The sequence below is a fragment of the Aphelocoma coerulescens genome, unplaced genomic scaffold (genome assembly GCF_041296385.1).
Source record: "Aphelocoma coerulescens isolate FSJ_1873_10779 unplaced genomic scaffold, UR_Acoe_1.0 HiC_scaffold_118, whole genome shotgun sequence".
NCBI classification, from domain to species: Eukaryota; Metazoa; Chordata; class Aves; order Passeriformes; family Corvidae; genus Aphelocoma; species Aphelocoma coerulescens.
Genome location: NW_027183476.1, coordinates 160308 through 187024, shown reverse-complemented (window position 1 = coordinate 187024; position 26717 = coordinate 160308). Strand labels below are relative to the sequence as shown.

At 58.1% G+C, this 26717-nt stretch overlaps 1 protein-coding gene across 1 annotated transcript in view; it reads left to right on the top strand.

The window, feature by feature from the left end:
- Positions 1-26717, top strand: part of STRN4 (striatin 4) — a 34109-nt gene that overhangs the window by 3478 nt on the left and 3914 nt on the right. The window contains exons 3-15 of the mRNA XM_068998474.1: positions 1330-1397; positions 4013-4073; positions 6664-6903; positions 7558-7684; positions 10778-10901; positions 13134-13208; positions 14469-14560; positions 17591-17769; positions 17907-17954; positions 20719-20861; positions 22169-22351; positions 23755-23886; positions 26213-26314. Coding sequence (XP_068854575.1) covers positions 1330-1397; positions 4013-4073; positions 6664-6903; positions 7558-7684; positions 10778-10901; positions 13134-13208; positions 14469-14560; positions 17591-17769; positions 17907-17954; positions 20719-20861; positions 22169-22351; positions 23755-23886; positions 26213-26314 — 1574 coding nt within the window. The remainder of the gene's footprint in view (positions 1-1329; positions 1398-4012; positions 4074-6663; positions 6904-7557; positions 7685-10777; positions 10902-13133; positions 13209-14468; positions 14561-17590; positions 17770-17906; positions 17955-20718; positions 20862-22168; positions 22352-23754; positions 23887-26212; positions 26315-26717) is intronic.

Sequence of the window (26717 nt, the reverse complement as noted above, 5' to 3'; positions counted from 1 at the left end):
AAAAACCCCAAAAAACCCCAAAAATGGCCCAAAAAGCCCCAAAATCCCCTGGGATCCTCAAGCTGGACCTGGTGCGGCGCATCCGCATGCTGGAGTTCGCCCTCAAGCAGGAGAGGTGGGGAGGCCAAAAAACCCCCAAGTGACCCCAAAATATGGCCCAAAACCACCCCAAAAATTGCCCTGAAAGACCCCAAAAAAACGCCGCGAAAATCGCCGAAAAAACCCCAAAAAACCACCCCAAAAATTGCCCCAAAAACCTCAGAAATCGCTCAAAAATCACCCCGAAAACCCTCGAAAAACCACCCCAAAAATTGCCCCAAAAACCTCAGAAATCGCTCAAAAATCATCTGAAAAACACTCAAAAAACCACCCCAAAAATTGCCCTAAAAAAGCCCAAAAAACCACCCCCAAAATTGCCAAAAAAACCCAAAATCCACCCCAAAAATCGCCCTGAAAGATCTCGAAAAAACCCCAAAAATTGCCCCAAAACCCCCAAAAAAGACCCCAAAAATTGCCGAAAATCCTCAGAAATCGCTCAAAAATCACCCCAAAAAAAACCCAAAAAACCCAAAAATCCACCCCAAAAATCGCCCTGAAAGACCCCAAAAAAACCCTAAAAATTGCTCCAAAAACCCCAAAATCCACCCCAAAAATTGCCCTGAAAGACCCCAAAAAAGACCCCAAAGATTGCCCCAAAAATTGCCCCAAAAACCACCCCAAAAATTGCCCCAAAAATTGCCCCAAACCCTCAGAAATCACTCAAAAATCACCCCAAAAACCCTTAAAACACCCCAAAAATAGCCAAACAAACCCCAAAATCCACCCCAAAAATTGCCCCTGAAAGACCCCAAAGATTGCCCCCAAAACCCCAAAAATTGCTCCAAAAATTGCCCCAAAAACCCCCAAAATTGCCCCAAACCCTCAGAAATCGCTCAAAAATCACCCCAAAAACCCTCAAAACACCCCAAAAATTGCCCCAAAAAACCCAAAAATCCACCCCAAAAATCGCCCTGAAAGACCCCAAAAAAACCCCAAAAATTGCTCCAAAAACCCCAAAATCCACCCCAAAAATTGCCCTGAAAGACCCCAAAAAAGACCCCAAAAATTGCCCCAAAAACCTCAAAAAATACCCCAAAAATTGCCCCAAAACCCTCTGAAATCGCTCAAAAATCACCCCAAAACCCCTCAAAAAAACCCTAAAAAATGCCCCAAAAACCCCCCAAATCCCACCAAAAAAACCCCCAAAAAACCCCAAATCCCCTCAAAAGCCCCAAATTGGCCCAAATCCGCCCAAAAAGCCCCAAAAATGCCCAATTTTGGCGCTTTTAGGGCCAAGTACCAAAAGCTGAAGTTCGGGACGGAGGCGGCGCCGGGGGAGAAGCGCCCGGAGGAGCCGGGTGAGACCCCAAATTTGGGGCTTTTTGGGGCTTTTTGGGGGGTTTGGGGTTTTTTGGGTTTTTTTGGGGTTTTGGGGATTTTTTTTCTGGGTTTTTTGGGGGTTTTGGGGTTTTTTGGGGGGGGTTTTGGGGGGTTTTGAGCGATTTTGGGGCTTTTTTTGAGGGATTTTGGGGGGATTTTGGGTTTTTTTTCTGGGTTTTTGGGGGGTTTTTTTGGGATTTTTGAGGGGGTTTTGGGGGGTTTTGAGGGGTTTTGGGGGATTTTGAGGGGTTTTGGGGGGTTTTGGGGGTTTTGGGGGTTTTTTGGGGTTTTGGGGATTTTTTTTCTGGGTTTTTTGGGGGTTTTGGGGTTTTTTTGGGGGGGTTTTGGGGGGTTTTGAGCGATTTAGGGGCTTTTTTTGAGGGATTTTGGGGGGATTTTGGGGTTTTTTTCGGGGTTTTTTGGGGGTTTTTTGGGATTTTTGAGGGGGTTTTGGGGGGTTTTGAGGGTTTTTGGGGGATTTTGAGGGTTTTTGGGGGATTTTGAGGGGTTTTGGGGGGTTTTGGGGGTTTTTGGGGTTTTTTGGGGTTTTGGGGATTTTTTTTCTGGGTTTTTTGGGGGTTTTGGGGTTTTTTGGGGGGGGTTTTGGGGGGTTTTGAGCGATTTTGGGGGGTTTTTTTGAGGGATTTTGGGGTTTTTTTCTGGGTTTTTTGGGGTTTTTTTCTGGGTTTTTTTTCTGGGTTTTTTGGGGTTTTTTTGGGATTTTTGGGGGTTTTTTGAGGGGTTTTTTTGGGGGGTTTGGAGATTTTTTTTCTGAGTTTTTTGGGGGTTTTGGGGGGTTTTGAGCGATTTTGGGTTTTTTTTTTTTCGGGATTTTGGGGGGATTTGGGGGTTTTTTTCGGGGTTTTTTGGGGGTTTTTTGGGATTTTTGAGGGGGTTTTGGGGGTTTTTGAGGGTTTTTGGGGGGTTTTGGGGGTTTTTGGGTTTTTTTGGGGTTTTGGGGATTTTTTTTCTGGGTTTTTTGGGGGTTTTGGGGTTTTTTGGGGGGGGTTGGGGGGTTTTGAGCGATTTTGGGGGGTTTTTTTTTGGGATTTTGGGGGGATTTTGGGGTTTTTTTCGGAGTTTTTTGGGGGTTTTGGGGGATTTTGGGGTGGGGTTTGGGGGTTTTTGAGGGGTTTTGGGGGATTTTGAGGGTTTTTGGGGGGTTTTGGGGGTTTTTGGGTTTTTTGGGGTTTTGGGGATTTTTTTTCTGGGTTTTTTGGGAGTTTTGGGGTTTTTTTTGAGGGGGTTTTGGGGGTTTTTGAGCGATTTTGGGGCTTTTTTTGAGGGATTTTGGGGGGATTTTGGGTTTTTTTTCTGGGTTTTTGGGGTTTTTTTTGGGATTTTTGAGGGGGTTTTGGGGGGTTTTGAGGGTTTTTGGGGAGTTTTGTGGGGGTTTTTGGGGAGTTTTTTTTGAGAGATTTTTGGGGGTTTTGGGTTTTTTTTTTTGAGGGGGTTTTTGAAGGGTTTTTGGGGGGGTTTCTGGGTTTTTGGGGGTTTTTTGGGGTTTTTTTGAGGGATTTTCGAGGGGTTTTTGAGGGGTTTTGGGGGTTTTTTTTGAGGGATTTTTTGAGGGATTTTTGGGGGGTTTTGAGGGTTTTTTTGTGTTTTTTTGAGGAGTTTTTTTGGGTTTTTTGAAGAGATTTTTGGGGGGTTTTGAGAGTTTTTTTGAGGGGTCTTTGGAGGGGGTTGAGCGATTTTGGGGTTTGTTTTTTGGGGTTTTTTTGAGGGGTTATTTGGGGGGTTTTGGGGCTTTTTGGTTTCTTTTTGAGGGGTTTTGGGGGATTTTTGAGGGGTTTTGGGGGTTTTTTTTGAGGGATTTTGGGGTTTTTTGGGGGGATTTTTGAGGGGTTTTTGGGTTTTTTTTTGAGGGATTTTGGGGGCTTTTGGGGGGATTTTTTGAGAGGTTTTTGGGGTTTTTTTGAGGGATTTTGGGGGTTTTTTGGGGGATTTTTGAGGGGTTCTTGGGGTTTTTTTGAGGCATTTTGGGGGTTTTTTGGGGGATTTTTGAGAGGTTTTTGGGGTTTTTTTGAGGGATTTTGGGGGTTTTTGGGGGGATTTTTGAGGGGTTTTTGGGGTTTTTTTTGAGGGATTTTGGGGGTTTTTTGGGTGATTTTTGAGGGATTTTGGGGGCTTTTGGGGTTTTTTTGAGAGGTTTTTGGGGTTTTTTTGAGGGATTTTGGGGGTTTTGGGGGGGATTTTTGAGAGGTTTTGGGGGTTTATTTTGAGGGATTTTGGGGGCTTTTTGGGGGATTTTTGAGGGGTTTTTGGGGTTCTTTTTGAGGGATTTTGGGGGCTTTTTGGGGGTTTTTGAAGGGGTTTTGGAGGTTTTTTTTGAGGGATTTTGGAGGCTTTTTGGGGGATTTTTTGAAGGGTTTTTGGGGTTTTTTTTGAGGGATTTTGGGGGCTTTTTGGGGGTTTTTTTTGAGGTTTTGGGATGGTTTTTTGGGTGATTTTTTGGGGTTTTTTTTCCATTTTTTTTCCTTTTTTCGGGCGATTTTGGGGGGGCATTTTTGGGGTGGGGGTTCCCCGTTCCTTTTTTGGGGTTTTTGGGGTGGATTTGGGGTTTCTGACCCCCCCTTTTCTCTCCCTGCAGGGTCCAACGGCCCCGTGGAGCTCGAGGGGGCCTGGAAGGAGGGGAGGCAGCTCCTGCGCCAGTGAGATTTTGGGGGGTTTTGGGGTTTTTGGGGGGTTTTGGGGGGTTTTGGGGATTTTCGGGGATTTTGGGGGGTTTTTGGGGTTTTTTGGGTTTTTTTGGGGGGGGAGGTTGGGGTTTTTTTGGGTGATTTTGGGGGTTTTTCAGGTTTTTTGGGGGTTTTTTTGGGGGGGTTTTGGGGGGCTTTGGGGTTTTTTTGGGGGGGATTGGGGGTTTTTTTGGGTGATTTTGGGGGGTTTTGGGGGTTTTTTGGGTGATTTTGGGGGGGTGGGGGTTTTTGGGGGGTTTTGAGGGTTTTTTTGGGGGGGGTTGGAGTTTTTGGGGGATTTTGGTGTTTTTGGGGATTTTGGGGGTTTTTCGGGTTTTTTGGGTTTTTTTGGGGGGGGTTTTGGGGAGTTTTCAGGAAGTTTTTGGGGTTTTTCGGGTTTTTTGGGGGTTTTTTTGGTTGGGGGTTGGGGGTTTTGGGGGGGGTTTTGGGGTTTTTTGGGTTTTTTTGGGGGGTTTTGGGGAGGTTTTGGGGGGTTTGGGGGGGTTTTGGGGGGTTTTGGGGGATTTTGGGGTTTTTCGGGGTTTTTGGGTTTTTTTGGGGGGGGTTGGGGAGTTTTTGGGAAGTTTTTGGGGTTTTTCGGGTTTTTTGGGGGTTTTTTTGGTGGGGGGTTGGGGGTTTTTGGGGGGCTTTGGGGGTTTTTTTGGGGGGTTTTGGGGAGGTTTTGGGGGGTTTTGGGGGTTTTTGGGGGTTTTTTGGGGGGTTTTGGGGAGGTTTTGGGGGGTTTTGGGGGTTTTTGGTTTTTTTGGGGGGTTTTGGGGATTTTCGGGGATTTTGGGGGGTTTTGGGGTTTTTTGGGTTTTTTTGGGGGGGGGTTTTGGGGAGTTTTTGGGAAGTTTTTGGGGTTTTTCGGGTTTTTTTGGTGGGGGGTTGGGGGTTTTTGGGGGGGTTTTGGGGTTTTTGGGTTTTTTTGGGGTTTTTTGGGGGGTTTTGGGGAGGTTTTGGGGGGTTTTGGGGGATTTTGGGGGTTTTCGGGGTTTTTGGGTTTTTTTGGGGGGGGGGTTGGGGAGTTTTTGGGAAGTTTTTGGGGTTTTTCGGGTTTTTTTGGGGTTTTTTTGGTGGGGGTTTTGGGGTTTTTGGGGGGCTTTGGGGTTTTTTTTGGGGGGGTTGGGGGTTTTTTTGGGTGATTTTGGGGGGTTTTGAGGGTTTTTCAGGTTTTTTGGGGGTTTTTTGGGGGTGGTGGGGGTTTTTGGGGGGTTTTGAGGGTTTTTTGGGGGGGGTTGGGGTTTTTTGGTGTTTTTCGGGTTTTTTTGGGGTTTTTCGGGTTTTTTGGGGTTTTTTTGGTGGGGGGTTGGGGGTTTTTGGGTGATTTTGGGGTTTTTTTGGGGTTTTTCGGGTTTTTGGGGGTTTTTTTGGGGGTGGTGGGGGTTTTTGGGGGATTTTGAGGGGTTTTTGGGGGGGGGTTGGGGTTTTTTGGGGTTTTTCGGGTTTTTTTGGGGTTTTTCGGTTTTTTTGGGGTTTTTTTTGGGGGGGGTTTTGGGGAGTTTTTGGGAAGTTTTTGGGGTTTTTCGGGTTTTTTTGGGGTTTTTTTGGTGGGGGTTGGGGGTTTTTGGGTGATTTTGGGGTTTTTTGGGGGTTTTTCGGGTTTTTGGGGTTTTTTTGGGGGGGGTTGGGGGTTTTTGGGGGGGGTTGGGGGTTTTGGGGTTTTTTTGGGGTTTTTCGGTTTTTTGGGGGTTTTTTTGGGGGTGGGTTTGGGGGTTTTGGGGTGGGGTTTTGGGGGAGTTTTTTGGGAGTTTTTTGGGGCGGTTGGGGGCTTTTGGGGTTTTTTTGGGGTTTTGGGGGATTTTTGGGGTTCTTTTGGGTTTTTTGGGGGGGTTTTGGGTTTTTTGGGGGGGGTTTTGGGGGGTTTTTGGGAGTTTTTGGGGTTTTTTTGGGGGGGGTTGGGGGTTTTGGGGTTTTTTTGGGGGTTTTTTGGGGGGGTTTTTAGGGGGGTTGGGGGTTTTTGGGGAGTTTTTGGGGGGGTTTTAGGTTTTTTTGAGGGGTTTTTGGGGCTTTTTTGGGAGTTTTGGGGCTTGGGGGTTTTTGGGGGGTTTTTTTGGAGGGGGTTTTGGGGAGATTTTGGGGTTTTTTTGGGGTTTTTTTGGGGGGGCTTGGGGGTTTTTGGGGGGTTTTTTTGAGGTTTTTTGGGGTTTTTTTGGGGGGTTTTGGGGTTTTGTTGGGGGGGTTTTTGGGGGGATTTTTGGGTTTTTTTGGGGGGATTTTTGGGGGGATTTTTGAGCGCTTTTTGGCGGAAACTTTTTGCCAATTCAGGCGAGGTTTGGGGTTTTTTTTGGGACAATTTTGACTCTTTTGAGCTTTTTTTGGGGACGGATTTTGGGGCTTTTTGGCCAACTTCTCTCAGCCATTTTTGGGGCGCTTTTTAGGGCGTTTTTAGGCGATTTTTGCGGGAATTTCGGGGCGACTTTTGCGGGATTTTTGTGGGATTTTTGCAGGATTTTTACGGGATTTTGGGGATATTTCGGGATGAATATTCTGGGATATTCCCAATACCCCAAAATCCCATTTTTTTGGGGGGATTTCTCCCCAAAAAAAACCCCCGAGCCAGGTACCTGGAGGAGGTCGGTTACAGCGACACCATCCTGGACATGAGATCCCGGCGGGTCCGGTCCCTGCTGGGCCGCAGCCCCCCCGGAATTCCGGGAATTTCGGGAATTTCGGGAATTCCGGGGATCCCCTCGGGAATTCCGGGAATTCCAGGAGCCCCCCCCAGCCCTGGGAGCCCCCCCTCCCCTCCCCCCCCCACGGAGTCGCTGCTGCTGCGAAGGATCGAGGAGCAGATCCAGAGGTTCGGGGGGGGATTTGGGGGGGAAATTTGGGGGTTTTGGGGGGGATTTGGGGGGAAATTTGGGGGTTTTGGGGGGGATTTGGGGATTTTGGGGAGGATTTGGGGGGAATTGCGGGATTTGGGGGGTTTTTTCCTGGGTTTTGGGGGGAATTTAGGGGGTTTTGGGGGGGTTTTAGGGGGGTTTTAGGGGATTTTTGGGGGAATTTGGGGATTCTGGGGGGGATTTGGGGGTTTTGGAGGGGATTTTGGGGGGGGATTTGGGGGATTTTTGGGTGGTTTTAGGGGATTTTGGGATTTTTGGGGAGGATTTGGGGATTCGGGGGGGGATTTGGGGATTTTGGGGGGGGTTGGGATTTTGGGGGGGATTTGGGGATTTTTGGGGGAATTTGGGGATTTTTGGGTTTTTTTCTGGGGTTTTTGGGGGGATTTGGGGGGTTTTAGGGGATTTGGGGGGGATTTAGGTTTTTTCGGGTTTTTTTGAGTTTCTTTGAGTTTTTTTGAGGTTTTTTTGAGGTTTTTTGGGGTTTTTTCTGAATTTTTTTCATTTTCCGAGGTTTTTTTTCAAGGTTTTTTTTCCGGAATTTTTTCTTTTTCCGAATTTCGGGAATTTCCTCCCCCCCCCCCCCCCCTTTCCCAAATTTTTGCCCCCTCCAGGAACGCCGGGAAGGAGCCGGAGCCGGGGCTGAGCCCCTCCCCCCCCGACGAGGACAGCGACGAGGACGAGGACCCCGAGGGCCCCTCCCCCACCCCGGGGCCCCCCCAGCCCCGCAGGAGGGGGAAGGTGGGGGAGGGGAGACCCCGAAATCGGGAATTCCCCAAATTCGGGGGCAGGGGGATTTTGGGGGATTTTAGGGGATTTTTGAGAGATTTTTTAGGGAATTTTTGGGGATTTTTGGGGATTTTTTGGGGGGTTTTGGGGGATTTTAGAGGATTTTGGGGGGGATTTTTAGGGATTTTTGGGCATTTTGAGGGTTTTAGAGAATTTTTGGGGGATTTTTAGGGATTTTGGGAGATTTTTTTGGGAATTTTTTGGGATTTTTAGGGATTTTTTGGGGTTTTTTGGGGATTTTAGAGGATTTTTGGGGGGATTTTTAGGGATTTTTGGGCATTTTGGGGGATTTTAGAGGATTTTGGGGGGGATTTTTGGGGATTTTGGGGGGATTTTTCGGGAATTTTTTGGGATTTTTGGGGGATTTTGGGGGGATTTTGGGGGGATTTTTGGGCATTTTGGGGGATTTTAGAGGATTTTGGGGGGATTTTTAGAGATTTTTTGGGGATTTTGGGAGATTTATTTGGGGTTTTTTAGGGGTTTTTAGGGGGATTTTCTGGGGATTTTTGGGGATTTTAGAGGATTTTTTAAAGGGATTTTTAGGGATTTTGGGGGATTTATTTGGGCTTTTTTAGGGGTTTTTAGGGATTTTTTCGGGATTTTGGGGGATTTTTTTGGGATTTTTTGGCATTTTTGGGGGGATTTTTAGCTGTTTTGGGGGATTTATTTGGGGTTTTTTAGGGATTTGGGGGATTTTTAGGGATTTTGGGGGATTTTTGAGGGGTTTTTTAGGGATTTTTGGGGTTTTTTAGGGGATTGGGGGGCATTTTTGGGGATTTTAGAGGATTTGGGGGGGATTTTTAGCTATTTTGGAAGATTTATTTGGGGATTTTTAAGGATTTTTAGGGATTTTTTGGGGATTTTGGGGGATTTTAGAGGATTTGTGGGGGGATTTTTGGGGATTTTGGGGGACTTACTTGGGACTTTTTAGGGATTTGGGAGGGGTTTTTTAGGGATTTTTTGGGGATTTTTAGGGATTTTTGGGGGATTTGGGGGCATTTTTGGAGATTTTAGAGGATTTGGGGGGAATTTTTTGCTATTTGGGGGATTTATTTGGGGCTTTTTAGGGATTTTTTGGGGTTTTAGAGGATTTTTTGGGGATTTTTGGGGATTTTAGAGGATTTTGGGGGGATTTTTAGCTATTTTGGGGGGTTTATTTGGGGTTTTTTGGGGGTTTTAGGGTTTTTTAGGGATTTTTGGGGGCATTGTTGGGCGATTTTGGGTCACTTTTAGGGAATTTTGGATCATTTTTAGGGGATTTTGGGTCACTTTTAGGGCATTTTGGATCATTTTTACGTGATTTTGGGTCACTTTTAGGCGATTTTGGGTCAGGGTATTTTGGATCATTTTTAGGCGATTTTGGATCATTTTTAGCCGATTTTGGGTCCCTTTTTTTAGGGGCGTTTGGATCATTTTTAGGCGATTTTGGATCATTTTTAGGGGATTTTGGGTCACTTTTAGGTGATTTTGGATCATTTTTAGGCGATTTTGGATCATTTTTAGACGATTTTGGGTCACTTTTAGGCGATTTTGGGTCATTTTTAGGCGATTTTGGATCATTTTTAGACGATTTTGGGTCACTTTTAGGCGATTTTGGGTCAGGGTATTTTGGATCATTTTTAGGGGATTTTGGGTCATTTTTAGGCGATTTTGGATCATTTTTAGACGATTTTGGGTCACTTTTAGGCGATTTTGGGTCAGGGTATTTTGGATCATTTTTAGGGGATTTTGGATCATTTTTAGGGGATTTTGGATCATTTTTAGACGATTTTGGGTCACTTTTAGGGGATTTTGGGTCAGGGTATTTGGGATCATTTTTAGGGGATTTTGGATCATTTTTAGACGATTTTGGGTCACTTTTAGGCGATTTTGGGTCAGGGTATTTTGGATCATTTTTAGGTGATTTTGGATCATTTTTAGCCGATTTTGGGTCCCTTTTTTTAGGGGCGTTTGGATCATTTTTAGGGGATTTTGGATCATTTTTAGGCGGGTTTGGGTCACTTTTAGGCGATTTTGGATCATTTTTAGGTGATTTTGGATCATTTTTAGGCGATTTTGGATCATTTTTAGATGATTTTGGGTCACTTTTAGGCGATTTTGGGTCAGGGTATTTTGGATCATTTTTAGGCGATTTTGGATCATTTTTAGCTGATTTTGGGTCCCTTTTTTTAGGGGCGTTTGGATCATTTTTAGGCTATTTTGGATCATTTTTAGGCGGTTTTGGGTCACTTTTAGGCGATTTTGGATCATTTTTAGGTGATTTTGGATCATTTTTAGATGATTTTGGGTCACTTTTAGGGGATTTTGGGTCAGGGTATTTGGGATCATTTTTAGGGGATTTTGGATCATTTTTAGGCGATTTTGGGTCCCTTTTTTTAGGGGCGTTTGGATGATTTTTAGGCGATTTTGGATCATTTTTAGACGATTTTGGGTCACTTTTAGGTGATTTTGGATCAATTTTAGGGGATTTTGGGTCACTTTTAGGGGATTTTGGATCATTTTTAGCCGATTTTGGGTCCCTTTTTTTAGGGGCGTTTGGATCATTTTTAGGCGATTTTGGATCATTTTTAGGCGGTTTTGGGTCACTTTTAGGCGATTTTGGGTCACTTTTAGGTGATTTTGGATCATTTTTAGACGATTTTGGATCATTTTTAGACGATTTTGGGTCACTTTTAGGGGATTTTGGGTCAGGGTATTTGGGATCATTTTTAGGGGATTTTGGATCATTTTTAGGCGATTTTGGATCATTTTTAGACGATTTTGGGTCACTTTTAGGGGATTTTGGGTCAGGGTATTTGGGATCATTTTTAGGGGATTTTGGATCATTTTTAGGGGATTTTGGATCATTTTTAGACGATTTTGGGTCACTTTTAGGCGATTTTGGGTCAGGGTATTTTGGATCATTTTTAGGGGATTTTGGATCATTTTTAGACGATTTTGGATCACTTTTAGGCGATTTTGGGTCCTTTCTAGGGAATTTTTGGGGATCTTGGCCCTTTTTTGGCCCTTTTTGTCCCCTTTGTCACCTGCCCCGGTGTCCCCAAGGTCCCCAAGGTCCCCGAGGAGGACGAGGACGAGGACGAGGATGAGGACGAGGAGGACTCCGAGGATGCCCTGGGCGAGTTCGACTTCCTGGGGACACCTGGGGACACCTTGGGGACACCTGGGGGTGAGCCTGGGACACCTTGGGGACACCTTGGGGACACCTTGGGGACACCTGGGGACACCTTGGGGACACCTTGGGGACACCTGGGGGTGAGCCTGGGACACCTGGGGACACCTGGGGACATCTGGGGACATCTGGGGTCACCTTGGGGACACCTTGGGGACACCTGGGGACACCTTGGGGACACCTTGGGGACACCTTGGGGTGAGCCTGGGACACCTTGGGGACACCTTGGGGACACCTTGGGGTGAGCCTGGGACACCTGGGGGACACCTTGGGACACCTTGGGGACACCTTGGGGACACCTTGGGACATCTGGGGACACCTGGGGGTGAGCTTGGGACACCTGGGGGTGAGCCTGGGACACCTTGGAGACACCTTGGGGACACCTTGGGGACACCTTGGGGACATCTGGGGGTGAGCCTGGGACACCTGAGGACACCTTGGGGACACCTGGGGACACCTTGGGGACACCTGGGGGACACCTGGGGGTGAGCCTGGGACACCTGGGGACACCTTGAGGACACCTGGGGACACCTTGGGGACACCTTGGGGACACCTGGGGACACCTTGGGGACACCTTGGGGTGAGCCTGGGACATCTTGGGGACACCTTGGAGACACCTTGGGGACACCTTGGGGTGAGCCTGGGACACCTGGGGACACCTGGGGACACCTTGGGGACACCTTGGGGACACCTTGGGGACACCTTGGGGACACCTTGGGGTGAGCCTGGGACACCTGGGGGCACCTTGGGGACACCTTGGGGACACCTGGGGACACCTGGGGACATCTTGGGGACACCTTGGGACATCTGGGGACACCTTGGGGACACCTGGGGACAGCTGGGGGTGAGCCTGGGACACCTTGGGGACACCCTGGGGACACCTTGGGGACACCTTGGGGACATCTGGGGACACCTTGGGGACACCTGGGGGTGAGCCTGGGACACCTTGGGGACATCTGGGGGTGAGCCTGGGACACCTTGGGGACACCTGGGGGACACTTGGGGACACCTGGGGACATCTGGGGGCACCTTGGGGACATCTGGGGATACCTGGGGACATCTGGGGGCACCTTGGGACACCTTGGGGTGAGCCTGGGACACCTGGGGACATCTGGGGACACCTTGGGGACACCTTGGGACACTTTGGGGACATCTGGGGACATCTGGGGACACCTTGGGGTGAGCCTGGGACACCTTGGGGACACCTTGGGGACACCTTGGGGACACCTGGGGACACCTTGGGGACACCTTGGGGTGAGCCTGGGACACCTGGGGACACCCTGGGGACACCTTGGGGACACCAGGGGGTGAGCCTGGGGACACCTTGGGGACACCTTGGGGACACCTGGGGACATCTTGGGGACACCTTGGGGACACCTGGGGACACTCTGGGGATGCCTGGGGACACCTTGGGACATCTGGGGGTGAGTCTGGGGACATCTTGGGACACTTGGGACACCCTGGGGACACCTTGGGGACACCTTGGGGACACCTGGGGACACCTGGGGGTGAGGCTGGGACACCTGGGGACAACTGGGGACACCTTGGGGACACCTTGGGGTGAGCCTGGGACACCTGGGGACACCTTGGGGACATCTGGGGACACCTTGGGGACACCTTGGGGACACCTTGGGGACACCTGGGGACATCTGGGGACACCTTGGGGACACCTTGGGGTGAGGCTGGGACACCTGGGGACACCTTGGGGACACCTGGGGGCACCTTGGGGTGAGCCTGTGACACCTGGGGACACCTGGGGACACCTTGGGGACACCTTGGGGACACCTTGGGGACATCTGGGGACACCTTGGGGACACCTGGGGGTGAGCCTGGGACACCTTGGGGACATCTGGGGGTGAGCCTGGGACACCTTGGGGACACCTGGGGGACACTTGGGGACACCTGGGGACATCTGGGGGCACCTTGGGACACCTTGGGGTGAGCCTGGGACACCTGGGGACATCTGGGGACACCTTGGGACACTTTGGAGACATCTGGGGGCACCTTGGGGACATCTGGGGACATCTGGGGGTGAGCCTGGGGACACCTTGGGGACACTCTGGGGATGCCTGGGGACACCTTGGGACATCTGGGGGTGAGTCTGGGGACATCTGGGGACATCTTGGGACACTTGGGGACACCTGGGGACACCTGGGGGTGAGCCTGGGGACACCTCGGGGACACCTGGGGGCCACGGCCAAGCCCTGCTGTCCCCTCTCGCTGTCCCAGAGAGCCACCGGTGCCACCTGCGGGACGGGGACCTCGGCCCCCCGCGGCCACCGGGGCCACCGCGGCCACCCGAAGGTACCGACCTGTCACCCGTGGGTCACCCGTGGGTCACCCGTGGGTCACCTGTGGGTCACCCGTGGGTCACCTGTGGGTCACTGTCACCTGTGGGTCACCCGTGGGTCACCCGTGGGTCACCTGTGGGTCATCTGTGTGTCACCCGTGGGTCACCCGTGGGTCACCTGTGGGTCACCTGTGGGTCACTCATGGGTCACCCATGTCACCCGTGTGTCACCCGTGGGTCACCTGGGGGGTCCCCGTGTCCCCTGGGATGTCCCTTGGGGGGGTCTCTCTGTCCCCTGGGGTGTCCCCATGTCCCCAAGGCCACCCCCGGTGTCACTGTCCCTCTGTCCCCTCCATCCTCACTGTCCCTCTGTCCGTCTGTCCCCTCCATCCCCTCTGTCCGTCTGTCCCCTCCATCCCCTCTGTCCGTCTGTCCCCCTCGTCCCCTCTGTCCCCTCTGTCCCTCTGTCCCTCTGTCCCCTCCATCCCCTCTGTCCCCACTGTCCCTCTGTCCGTCTGTCCCCTCCATCCCCTCTGTCCCTCTGTCCCTCTGTCCCCTCCATCCCCTCTGTCCCCCTGTCCCTCTGTCTGTCTGTCCCCTCCATCCCCTCCATCCCCTCTGACCCCTCCATCCTCTCTGTCCCTCTGTCCCCTCTGTCCGTCTGTCCCCTCTGTCCCCTCCATCCCCTCCATCCCCTCTGACCCCTCTGACCCCTCTGTCCCCTCTGTCCGTCTGTCCCCTCTGTCCCTCTGTCCCCCTGTCCCCTCTGTCCCTCTGTCCCCTCCATCCCCTCTGACCCCTCTGTCCCCTCTGTCCGTCTGTCCCCTCTGTCCCTCTGTCCCCCTGTCCCCTCTGTCCCTCTGTCCCCTCCATCCCCTCTGTCCCCTCTGTCCCTCTGTCCCTCTGTCCCCTCCATCCCCTCTGACCCCTCTGTCCCCTCTGTCCGTCTGTCCCTCTGTCCCTCTGTCCCCTCCATCCCCTCTGTCCCTCTGTCCCCTCTGTCCCCTCTGTCCCTCTGTCCCTCTGTCCCTCTGTCCGTCTGTCCCTCTGTCCCCTCCATCCCCTCTGACCCCTCTGTCCCTCTGTCCCCTCCATCCCCTCTGTCCCCTCTGTCCCTCTGTCCCTCTGTCCCCTCCATCCCCTCTGACCCCTCTGACCCCTCTGTCCCCTCTGTCCGTCTGTCCCTCTGTCCCTCTGTCCCCTCCATCCCCTCTGTCCCTCTGTCCCCTCTGTCCCCTCTGTCCCTCTGTCCCTCTGTCCGTCTGTCCCCACAGGTCCCCTGGGGGTCCCGGCCGATGTCCTGGTCCTGGACGGCCTCGGGGACCTGGCGGAGCTGACGGTGACCAACGACAACGACGGCGGCGACGTGAGTGGCACCTGTCCCCAGAGTGTCCCCGAGTGCCACCGCGGTGTCCCCAGAGTGTCCCCAGAGTGTCCCCGAGTGCCACCGCGGTGTCCCCAGAGTGTCCCCAGAGTGTCCCCGAGTGCCACCGCGGTGTCCCCAGAGTGTCCCCGAGTGCCACCTCGGTGTCCCCAAAGTGTCCCTGAGTGCCACCTCGGTGTCCCCAAAACTGTCCCCAAAGTGTCCCCGAGTGCCACCGCGGTGTCCCCAGAGTGTCCCCGAGTGCCACCTCGGTGTCCCCAGAGTGTCCCCAGAGTGTCCCCGAGTGCCACCTCGGTGTCCCCAAAGTGTCCCCGAGTGCCACCTCGGTGTCCCCAAAACTGTCCCCAAAGTGTCCCCGAGTGCCACCTCAGTGTCCCCAGAGTGTCCTCGAGTGCCACCTCGGTGTCCCCAAAGTGTCCCTGAGTGCCACCTTGGTGTCCCCAAAGTGTCCCCAGAGTGTCCCCGAGTGCCACCTCAGTGTCCCCAAAGTGTCCCCGAGTGCCACCTCTGTGTCCCCAGAGCGTCCCCAGCTGCCACCACAGGCCCTGGCATCACCTCAGTGTCCCCAGCACATCCCCAGGTGCCACCTCAGTGTCCCCAGGTGCCACCTGCCTGTCCCCAGGTGCCCCCTGCCTGTCCCCAGGTGCCACCTCAGTGTCCCAGGTGCCCCGTGCCTGTCCCCAGGTGCCACCTCAGCATCCCCAGGTGCCACCTCAGTGTCCCAGGTGCCCCACGCCTGTCCCCAGGTGCCACCTCAGCGTCCCCAGGTGCCACCTCAGTGTCCCCAGGTGCCCCGTGCCTGTCCCCAGGTGCCACCTCAGTGTCCCAGGTGCCACCTCAGCGTCCCCAGGTGCCACCTCAGTGTCCCAGGTGCCCCGTGCCTGTCCCCAGGTGCCACCTCAGCATCCCCAGGTGCCACCTCAGTGTCCCAGGTGCCACCTCAGTGTCCCCAGGTGCCACCTCAGTGTCCCCAGGTGCCACCTGCCTGTCCCCAGATGCCACCTCAGTGTCCCAGGTGCCACCTCAGTGTCCCAGGTGCCACCTCAGTGTCCCAGGTGCACCGTGCCTGTCCCCAGGTGCCCCGTGCCTGTCCCCAGGTGCCACCTCAGCGTCCCCAGGTGCCACCTCAGTGTCCCCAGGTGCCCCGTGCCTGTCCCCAGGTACCACCTCAGCATCCCCAGGTGCCACCTCAGTGTCCCCAGGTGCCACCTGCCTGTCCCCAGGTGCCACCTCAGCGTCCCCAGGTGCCACCTCAGCATCCCCAGGTGCCACCTCAGTGTCCCCAGGTGCCACCTCAGTGTCCCCAGGTGCCCCCTGCCTGTCCCCAGGTGCCACCTCAGTGTCCCCAGGTGCCACCTCAGTGTCCCAGGTGCCCCCTGCCTGTCCCCAGGTGCCACCTCAGTGTCCCAGGTGCCACCTCAGTGTCCCAGGTACCCCGTGCCTGTCCCCAGGTGCCACCTCAGTGTCCCAGGTGCCACCTCAGTGTCCCAGGTGCCCCGTGCCTGTCCCCAGGTGCCACCTCAGTGTCCCAGGTGCCACCTGCCTGTCCCCAGGTGCCACCTCAGCGTCCCCAGGTGCCACCTCAGCATCCCCAGGTGCCACCTCAGTGTCCCCAGGTGCCACCTGCCTGTTCCCAGGTGCCCCCTGCCTGTCCCCAGGTGCCACCTCAGCATCCCCAGGTGCCACCTCAGCATCCCCAGGTGCCCCGTGCCTGTCCCCAGGTGCCACCTCAGCATCCCCAGGTGCCACCTCAGTGTCCCAGGTGCCCCATGCCTGTCCCCAGGTGCCACCTCAGCATCCCCAGGTGCCACCTCAGTGTCCCAGGTGCCACCTCAGTGTCCCAGGTGCCCCACGCCTGTCCCCAGGTGCCACCTCAGTGTCCCAGGTGCCACCTGCCTGTCCCCAGCTGCCACCTGCCTGTCCCCAGGTGCCACCTCAGTGTCCCCAGGTGCCACCTCAGTGTCCCAGGTGCCACCTCAGTGTCCCAGGTGCCCCACGCCTGTCCCCAGGTGCCACCTCAGTGTCCCAGGTGCCACCTGCCTGTCCCCAGGTGCCCCCTGCCTGTCCCCAGGTGCCACCTCAGTGTCCCATGTGCCCCGTGCCTGTCCCCAGGTGCCACCTCAGTGTCCCAGGTGCCACCTCAGTGTCCCAGGTGCCCCGTGCCTGTCCCCAGGTGCCACCTCAGCATCCCCAGGTGCCACCTCAGTGTCCCGGGTGCCACCTGCCTGTTCCCAGCTGCCACCTCAGCATCCCCAGGTGCCACCTCAGTGTCCCAGGTGCCACCTCAGTGTCCCAGGTGCCCCGTGCCTGTCCCCAGGTGCCGCCTCAGCGTCCCCAGGTGCCACCTCAGCATCCCCAGGTGCCCCCTCAGTGTCCCCAGGTGCCGCCTGCCTGTCCCCAGGTGCCACCTCAGCGTCCCCAGGTGCCACCTCAGTGTCCCAGGTGCCCCATGCCTGTCCCCAGGTGCCCCGTGCCTGTCCCCAGCTGCCACCTCAGTGTCCCAGGTGCCCCGTGCCTGTCCCCAGGTGCCCCCTCAGTGTCCCAGGTGCCCCCTCAGTGTCCCAGGTGCCCCGTGCCTGTCCCCAGGTGCCACCTCAGCATCCCCAGGTGCCACCTCAGTGTCCCGGGTGCCACCTGCCTGTTCCCAGGTGCCACCTCAGCGTCCCCAGGTGCCACCTCAGCATCCCCAGGTGCCACCTCAGCATCCCCAGGTGCCACCTGCCTGTCCCCAGGTGCCACCTCAGCGTCCCCAGGTGCCACCTCAGTGTCCCCGGTGCCCCGTGCCTGTCCCCAGGTGCCACCTCAGCATCCCCAGGTGCCACCTCAGTGTCCCAGGTGCCACCTCAGTGTCCCAGGTGCCCCGTACCTGTCCCCAGGTGCCACCTCAGCATCCCCAGGTGCCACCTCAGTGTCCCCAGCGTGTCCCCAGGTGCCCCGTGCCTGTCCCCAGGTGCCACCTCAGTGTCCCAGGTGCCCCGTGCCTGTCCCCAGGTGCCCCCGGTGTCCCCGCAGGTGTCCCCGGGCCGGCCGCTGTCCCCGAAGCGCAGCTGGAGCCCGCGGCTGACGCTGCGTGGCCACTACGACGCCGTGCGGGCGCTGGCCTTCGTCCCGGGCCACCCGGCGCTGGTGACGGCCTCCGAGGACGCCACCCTCAAGCTCTGGAACCTGCAGAGGCCGCTGGTCCCCAAGAGGTGCGCGGTGGCCACGGCGGTGGCCGCGGTGGCCACGGCGGTGGTGGCCGTGGTGGTGGCCGCGGTGGTGGCCGCGGTGGTGGCCACGGTGGCCGCGGTCCCCGTTGGTCACCGGCGCCGCGGCTGTGTCCCCTCAGGAGCGCGGCGCTGGACGTGGAGCCCGTCTACGCCTTCCGCGGGCACAGGTGCGGCTGTCAGCTGTGTGCCAGCTGTGTGTCACCTGTGTGCCACCTGTCACCCATCCGTGTGCCACCTGTGTGCCAGCTGTGTGTCACCTGTCACCCATCTGTGTGTCACCTGTGTGCCACCTGTGTCACCTTTGTTACCTGTGTGTCACCTGTCACCCATCTGTGTGTCACCTGTGTGTCACCTGTGTGCCACCTGTGTGCCACCTGTGTGCCACCTGTGTGTCACTTGTGTGTCACCTCTGTGTCATCTGTCACCCATCTGTGTGTCACCTGTCACCTGTGTGCCACCTCTGTGCCACCTGTGTGTCACCTGTGTGCCACCTGTCACCCATCTGTGTGCCACCTGTCACCCATCTGTGTGTCACCTGTGTGCCAGCTGTGTGCCACCTGTGTGTCACTTGTGTGTCACTTGTGTGTCACCTCTGTGTCATCTGTCACCCATCTGTGTGTCACCTGTCACCTCTGTGTCACCTCTGTGCCACCTCTGTGCCACCTGTGTGTCACCTGTCACCCATCTGTGTGTCACCTGTCACCTCTGTGTCACCTCTGTGCCACCTGTGTGTCACCTGTGTGCCACCTGTCACCCATCTGTGTGTCACCTGTGTGCCACCTGTGTGTCACCTGTCACCCACCAGTGTGTCACCTGTCACCCATCTGTGTGCCACCTGTGTGTCACCTGTGTGCCACCTGTGTCACCTGTCACCCATCTGTGTGTCACCTGTGTGTCACCTGTGTGCCACCTGTCACCCATCTGTGTGTCACCTGTGTGTCACCTGTGTGCCACCTGTGTGTCACCTGTCACCCATCTGTGTGCCACCTGTGTGTCACCTGTGTGCCACCTGTGTGCCACCTGTGTGCCACCTGTGTGTCACCTGTCACCCATCTGTGTGTCACTTGTCTGTCACCTGTGTGCCACCTGTCACCCATCTGTGTCACCTCTGCCAGCTGTCAGCTGTGTGCCACCTGTGTGCCACCTGTGTGTCACCTGTGTGCCACTTCTCTGTCACCTGTGTGCCACCTGTCACCCATCTGTGTGTCACCTCTGTCACCTGTCACCCATCTGTGTCACCTCTGTCACCTGTGTGTCACCTGTCACCTGTGTGCCACCTGTGTGCCACTTGTTTGTCATTTGTCTGTCACCTCTGTGCCACCTGCCTGTCACCTGTGTGCCATCTGTCACCCATCTGTGTGCCACCTGTGTCACCTGTCATCTGTATGTCACCTGTGTGCCGTTTGTGTGTCACCTGTGTGCCACCTGTCACCCATCTGTGTGTCACCTCTGTGTCACCTGTGTGTCACCTGTGTGTCACCTGTCAGTCACCTGTGTGTCACCTGTCACCTGTCAGTCACCTCTGTGTCACCTGTCACCTCTGTGTCACCTCTGTGTCACCGGTGTCACCTCCCTGTCACCTCAGTGTCACCTCCTTGTCACCTCTGTGTCACGTGTGCCACCTCTGTGTCACCTGTGTCACCTGTCACCTCAGTGTCACCTCCCTGTCACCTCCATGTGTCACCTGTGTCACCTCCTTGTCACCTCCTTGTCACCTCTGTGCCATCTCCTTGTCACCTCAGTGTCACCTGTGTCACCTCCCTGTCACCTCAGTGCCACCTCCCTGTCAGTGTCACCTCAGTGTCACCTCAGTGTCACCTCCTTGTCACCTCCTTGTCACCTGTGTCACCTTCTTGTCACCTCCTTGTCACCCCCTTGTCACCTCCGTGTCACCTGTGTCACCTCCCTGTGCCCTCCGTGCCACCTCCCTGTCAGTGTCACCTCCTTGTCACCCCCGTCACCTGTCACCTCTGTGTCACCTGTGTCACCTCCGTGCCACCTCCCTGTCAGTGTCACCTCCTTGTCACCCCCCTGTCACCTGTCACCTCTGCGTCACCTGTGTCACCTCTGTGCCACCTCCCTGTCAGTGTCACCTCAGTGTCACCTCCCTGTCAGCTCTGTGTCACCTGGGTCATCTCCCTGTCACCTCCGTGCCATCTCCCTGTCAGTGTCACCTCAATGTCACCTCTTCGTCACCCATCTCTGCGTCACCTGTGTCACCTCCGTGCCACCTCCCTGTCAGTGTCACCTCCCTGTCACTTGTGTCATTCATCACCTCCCTGTCACCTCCGTGTCACCTGGGTCACCTCCCTGTGCCCTCCGTGCCACCTCCGTCAGTGTCACCTCCTTGTCACCCCCCTGTCAGTGTCACCTCTGCGTCACCTGTGTCACCTGTCACCTCCGTGCCACCTCCCTGTCAGTGTCACCTCCTTGTCACCCCCTTGTCACCTCTGTGTCACCTGTGTCACCTCCCTGTGCCCTCCGTGCCACCTCCCTGTCAGTGTCACCTCCTTGTCACCCCCTTGTCAGTGTCACCTCTGCGTCACCTGTGTCACCTCCGTGCCACCTCCCTGTCAGTGTCACCTCATTGTCACCCCCTTGTCACCTCTGTGTCACCTGGGTCACCTCCCTGTGCCCTCCGTGCCACCTCCCTGTCAGTGTCACCTCCTTGTCACCCCCCTGTCACCTGTCACCTCTGCGTCACCTGTGTCACCTCCGTGCCACCTCCCTGTCAGTGTCACCTCCGTGTCCCCTGCCTGTGCCCTCCGTGCCACCTCCCTGTCAGTGTCACCTGCCTGTCCCCTGCCTGTGCCCTCCGTGCCACCTCCCTGTCAGTGTCACCTCATTGTCACCCCCCTGTCACCTCCGTGTCCCCTGCCCGTGCCCTCCGTGCCACCCGTGTGCCAGCCCCGCGTCGCTGTGTCCGCGCAGGGGCCCGGTGCTGGCGGTGGCGGTGGCGGGCGGTGCCGCGGGCGACGGCGGGGACGGCGCCCTGTGCTGCAGCGCCGGCGTGGACGCGCGGATCCGCTGCTGGCGCCTGCCCGCCCTGGACAGCGACCCCTACGATGGCTACGGTGGGTGGCACCGGGGACACCGGGGACACCTGGGGGTGTGGTGGCACTGGGGACACCGGGGACACTCTGGGGGTGTGGTGGCACTGGGGACACCGGGGACACCTGGGGGTGTGGTGGCACTGGGGACACCGGGGACACCTGGGGACACCAGGGACACCTGGGGACACCGGGGGTGTGGTGGCACCAGAGACACCAGAAACACTCGGGGACCCCAGGGACACTCGGGGACACCAGGGGTGTGGTGGCACCAGGGACATCAGGGGGACACCGGGGGTGTGGTGGCACCAGGGACACCGGGGACACTCGGGGACCCCAGGGACACTTGGGCACACCGGGGGTGTGGTGGCACTGGGACATCGGGGGACACCGGGGGTGTGGTGGCACCAGGGACACCGGGGACACTCTGGGGACACCGGGGGTGTGGTGGCACTGGGACATCAGGGGGACACTGGGGATGTGGTGGCACCGGGGACACCGGGGACACTCTGGGGACACCGGGGACACTTGGGGACACCAGGGGTGTGGTGGCACCGGGACACCGGGGACACTCGGGGACACCGGGGGTGTGGTGGCACCAGGGACACTTGGGGACACTCTGGGGACACCGGGGGTGTGGTGGCACCAGGACACCAGGGACACTTGGGGCCACCGGGGGTGTGGTGGCACTGGGAACACTCTGGGGACACTGTGGGGGCCACCAGGGCCGTGGTGGCACTGGGGACACTCTGAGGGCCACCATGGGGGCCACCAGGGCCGTGGTGGCACTGGGGACACTCTGGGGACCCTCTGGGGGCCACCAAGGCCGTGGTGGCACTGGGGACACTGTGGGGGCCACCAAGGCCGTGGTGGCACTGGGGGCACTCTGGGGGCCACCGTGGTGGCACTGGGGGCATTCTGGGGGTCACCAAGGCCGTGGTGGCACTGGGGACACTCTGGGGGCCACCGTGGTGGCACTGGGGGCATTCTGGGGGCCACCAAGGCCGTGGTGGCACTGGGGGCACTCTGGGGGCCACCAAGGCCGTGGTGGCACTGGGGACACTGTGGGGGCCACCAAGGCCGTGGTGGCACTGGGGGCATTCTGGGGGCCACCAAGGCCGTGGTGGCACTGGGGACACTGTGGGGGCCACCAAGGCCGTGGTGGCACTGGGGGCATTCTGGGGGCCACCAAGGCCGTGGTGGCACTGGGGGCACTCTGGGGGCCACCGTGGGGGCCACCAGGGCCGTGGTGGCACCTGAGGGCCCTGCGGGGCCGAAGCCCCCCCCGCGGTGTCCCCGCTGTCCCCGACGCCGTGCGGGGCCGTCCCCAGACCCGGGCGTGCTGCGGGGCGTCCTCGATGGCCACGGGGACGCCGTGTGGGGCCTGTCCTTCGACGGCGCCGGCCAGCGCCTGGCCTCGTGCTCGGCCGACGGCACCGTGCGCCTCTGGGAGCCCCGCGGCACCGGCGGCACCGGCACCGGCGGCTGCCTGAGCGTCCTGGACGGGCACAAAGGTGAGCGGGGACACGGCTGGGGGGACACGGCTGGGGGGACACGGCTGGGGACACAGCTGGGGACATGGGGGGACACAGCTGGGGACATGGGGGGACACCTGGGGACACACCTGGGGACAGCTGGGGACATGGGGGGACACCTGGGGACACATCTGGGGACACCTGGGGACATGGGGGGCCACCTGGGGACACAGCTGGGGGGACACACCTGGGGACATGGGGGGACACAGCTGGGGGGACACACCTGGGGACACGGGGGGACACCTGGGGACACATCTGGGGACACACCTGGGGACATGGGGGGACACCTGGGGACAGCTGGGGACATGGGGGGACACCTGGGGACACACCTGGGGACATGGGGGGACACCTGGGGACACAGCTGGGGACATGGGGGGACACCTGGGGACACATCTGGGGGGACACACCTGGGGGCACAGCTGGGGACATGGGGGGACACCTGGGGACACATCTGGGGGGACACACCTGGGGACATGGGGGGACACAGCTGGGGGGACACACCTGGGGACATGGGGGGACACCTGGGGACACATCTGGGGACACAGCTGGGGACATGGGGGGACACCTGGGGACAGCTGGGGACATGGGGGGACACCTGGGGACACACCTGGGGACATGGGGGGACAGCTGGGGACATGGGGGGACACCTGGGGACACATCTGGGGGGACACACCTGGGGGCACAGCTGGGGACATGGGGGGACACCTGGGGACACATCTGGGGGGACACACCTGGGGACATGGGGGGCCACCTGGGGACACACCTGGGGACATGGGGGGACACATCTGGGGACACTTGGGGACATGGGGGGCCACCTGGGGACACAGCTGGGGACATGGGGGGCCACATCTGGGGACACTTGGGGACATGGGGGGCCACCTGGGGACACAGCTGGGGACACCTGGGTACGCTGGGGGGACAAGGGGGACGCATCTGGGGACACTCCTGGGGGGACACCTGTGGGGACACCTGTGGACAGCTGAGTGAGCTGGGGACACCTGGGTGGCCTGGGGACAAGGGGGACACACCTGGGGACATGGGGGACACACCTGGGAACACCTGGGGACACTCCTGGGGGGACACCTGGGGGACACCTGGGGACATGGGGGACAGCTGAGTGACCTGGGAACATCTGGGTGGCCTGGGGACAAGGTGGACACACCTGGGGACAAGGGGGACACAGCTGGGGGGACAGTTGGGGACATGGGGGACACACCTGGGGACAAGGGGGACACCTGGGGACAATGGGGACACACCTGGGGACACACCTGGGGACAGCTGGGTGACCTGGGGCCACCTGGGGGGTCACTCCTGTCCCCTCAGTGTCCCCTCAGTGTCCCCCTGTCCAGGTGTCCCCTCAGTGTCCCGCTGTCCCCTCGCAGAGCACGGTGTCCCCACCTCGGTGACGTTCGTGGCCACCCACCCCTCCCAGCTGGTGGCCGGCTTCCGCTCGGGCGCCACCGTCCTCTACGACCTCGAGGCCACCAAGGCCACCCTGGTGTCCCCCAACGGCGGTGAGTGACTGGTCAAGGGCCACCTGAACCCCCCCAATGTCCCCAAGGGCCACCTGGGGCCACCTGAACCCCCCCAATGTCTCCAAGGGCCACCTGAACCCCCCCAAGGGCCACCTGGGGTGACCTGAACCCCCCCAATGTCCCCAAGGGTCACCTGGGGCCACCTGAACCCCCCCAATGTCTCCAAGGGCCACCTGAACCCCCCCAAGGGCCACCTGGGGTGACCTGAACCCCCCCAATGTCCCCAAGAGCCACCTGAACCCTCCCAATGTCCCCAAGGGCCACCTGGGGCCACCTGAACCCCCCCAATGTCCCCAAGGGCCACCTGCGGCCACCTGAACCCCCCCCAATGTCCCCAAGAGCCACCTGAACCCCCCCAATGCCCCCAAGGGCCACCTGCGGCCACCTGAACCCCCCCCAATGTCCCCAAGAGCCACCTGAACCCCCCCAATGCCCCCAAGGGTCACCTGGGGTCACCTGAACCCCCCCCACAATGTCCCCAAGGGCCACCTGAACCCCCCCAATGTCCCCAAGGGCCACCTGGGGCCACCTGAACCCCCCCAATGTCCCCAAGGGTCACCTGAACCCTCCCAATGTCCCCAAGGGCCACCTGGGGTCACCTGAACCCCCCCCCAATGTGTCCCCAAGTGTCCCCTGGCCCCCCGCTGTCCCCGAGTGTCCCCTGACCCCCCCTAATGTCCCCAGGTGTCCCCAGGACCCCCCCGCAATATCCCCTGACCCCCCCTGCTGTCCCCAGGTGTCCCCAAGTGTCCCCTGCCCCCCTCAATGTCCCCAGGTGTCCCCTGCCCCCCCTGCTGTCCCCAGGTGTCCCCAGGTGTCCCCTGCCCCCCCCGCTGTCCCCAGGTGTCCCCAAGTGTCCTCTGCCCCCCCAATGTCCCCTGACACCCCCAGGTGTCCCCTGACCCCCCCCAATGTCCTCTGATCCCCCCAATGTCCCCTGATCCCCCCCGCTGTCCCCAGGTGTCCCCTGACCCCCCCCAATGTCCCCTGACCCCCCCAATGTCCCCAGGTGTCCCCAGGTGTCCCCTGACCCCCCCCAGGTGTCCCCAGGTGTCCCCTGCCCCCCCCAATGTCCCCTGACCCCCCCAATGTCCCCAAGTGTCCCCTGACCCCCCCTAATGTCCCCAGGTGTCCCCAGGTGTCCCCAGACCCCCCCCCAATGTCCCCTGACCCCCCAAATGTTCCCAGGTGTCCCCTGACCCCCCTCACTGTCCCTGCCCCCCCCTGCTGTCCCCAGGTGTCCCCTGACCCCCCCAATGTCCCCAGGTGTCCCCAGGTGTCCCCTGACCCCCCCCAGGTGTCCCCAGGTGTCCCCTGCCCCCCCAATGTCCCCTGACCCCCCCCAGGTGTCCCCAGGTGTCCCCTGCCCCCCCAATGTCCCCTGACCCCCCCCAGGTGTCCCCAGGCGTCCCCTGCCCCCCCAATGTCCCCTGACCCCCCCAGGTGTCCCCTGACCCCCCTCACTGTCCCTGACCCCCCCAGGTGTCCCCAGGTGTCCCCAGGTGTCCCCTGACCCCCCCAGGTGTCCCCAATGTCCCCTGACCCCCCCAATGTCCCCAGGTGTCCCCTGACCCCCCCAATGTCCCCTGACCCCCCCTGCTGTCCCCAGGTGTCCCCTGACCCCCCCAATGTCCCCTGCCCCCCCCAGGCGTCCCCAATGTCCCCTGACCCCCCCCAATGTCCCCTGCCCCCCCCAGGTGTCCCCAGGTGTCCCCTGACCCCCCAGGTGTCCCCAATGTCCCCTGATCCCCCCAATGTCCCCTGACCCCTCCAATGTCCCCTGACCCCCCCAGGTGTCCCCTGACCCCCCCAATGTCCCCTGCCCCCCCCAGGTGTCCCCAGGTGTCCCCAGGTGTCCCCAATGTCCCCTGACCCCCCCAATGTCCCCTGCCCCCCCCAGGTGTCCCCAGGTGTCCCCAGGTGTCCCCAATGTCCCCTGACCCCCCCAATGTCCCCTGACCCCCCCCCGACCCCCCTCGCTGTCCCCAGGTGTCCCCAGGTGTCCCCTGCCCCCCCCAGGTGTCCCCAGGTGTCCCCTGCCCCCCCCAGGTGTCCCCAGGTGTCCCCTGACCCCCCCCAATGTCCCCAGGTGTCCCCTGACCCCCCTCACTGTCCCTGACCCCCCCAGGTGTCCCCAGGTGTCCCCTGCCCCCCTAATGTCCCCTGCCCCCCTAATGTCCCCTGACCCCCCAATGTCCCCTGACCCCCCCCCCGACCCCCCCCGCTGTCCCCAGGTGTCCCCAGGTGTCCCCAGGTGTCCCCAGGTGTCCCCAATGTCCCCTGACCCCCCCCGCTGTCCCCGCAGGTGGCTCGGCCCAGGTGAACCAGGTGGTCACTCACCCCTCGCAGCCGTTGGCCATCACGGCCAGCGATGACCGCGCCATCCGCTACCTGGACACCCGCACCGGTGCGGCCCCACGCGCTTAACTGGGGGTAATTAGGGGCCAATTAGCGTAATTAGGGGGAGCTAGGGGGCTAGGTAGCTTAATGAGGAGGTAATTAGGGGGTAAGCAGTGTAGTTAGGGGGTAGCTAGGCGGTTAGGTGGGTTAATTAGGGGGTAATTAGTGTAGTTAGGGGGTAGCTGGAAGGTTAGGTGGGTTAATTAGGCAGTAATTAGTGTAGTTAGGGGGTAGCTGGGAGGTTAGATGGGTTAATTAGGGAGTAATTAGGGGGTAATCAGTGTAGTTAGGGGGTAGCTAGGAGGTTAGATGGGTTAACTAGGGGCTAATTAGTGTAATTAGGGGGAGCTAGGGGGTTAGTTAGCTTAATTAGGGGGTAATTAGGGGGTAAGCAGTGTAGTTAGGGGGTA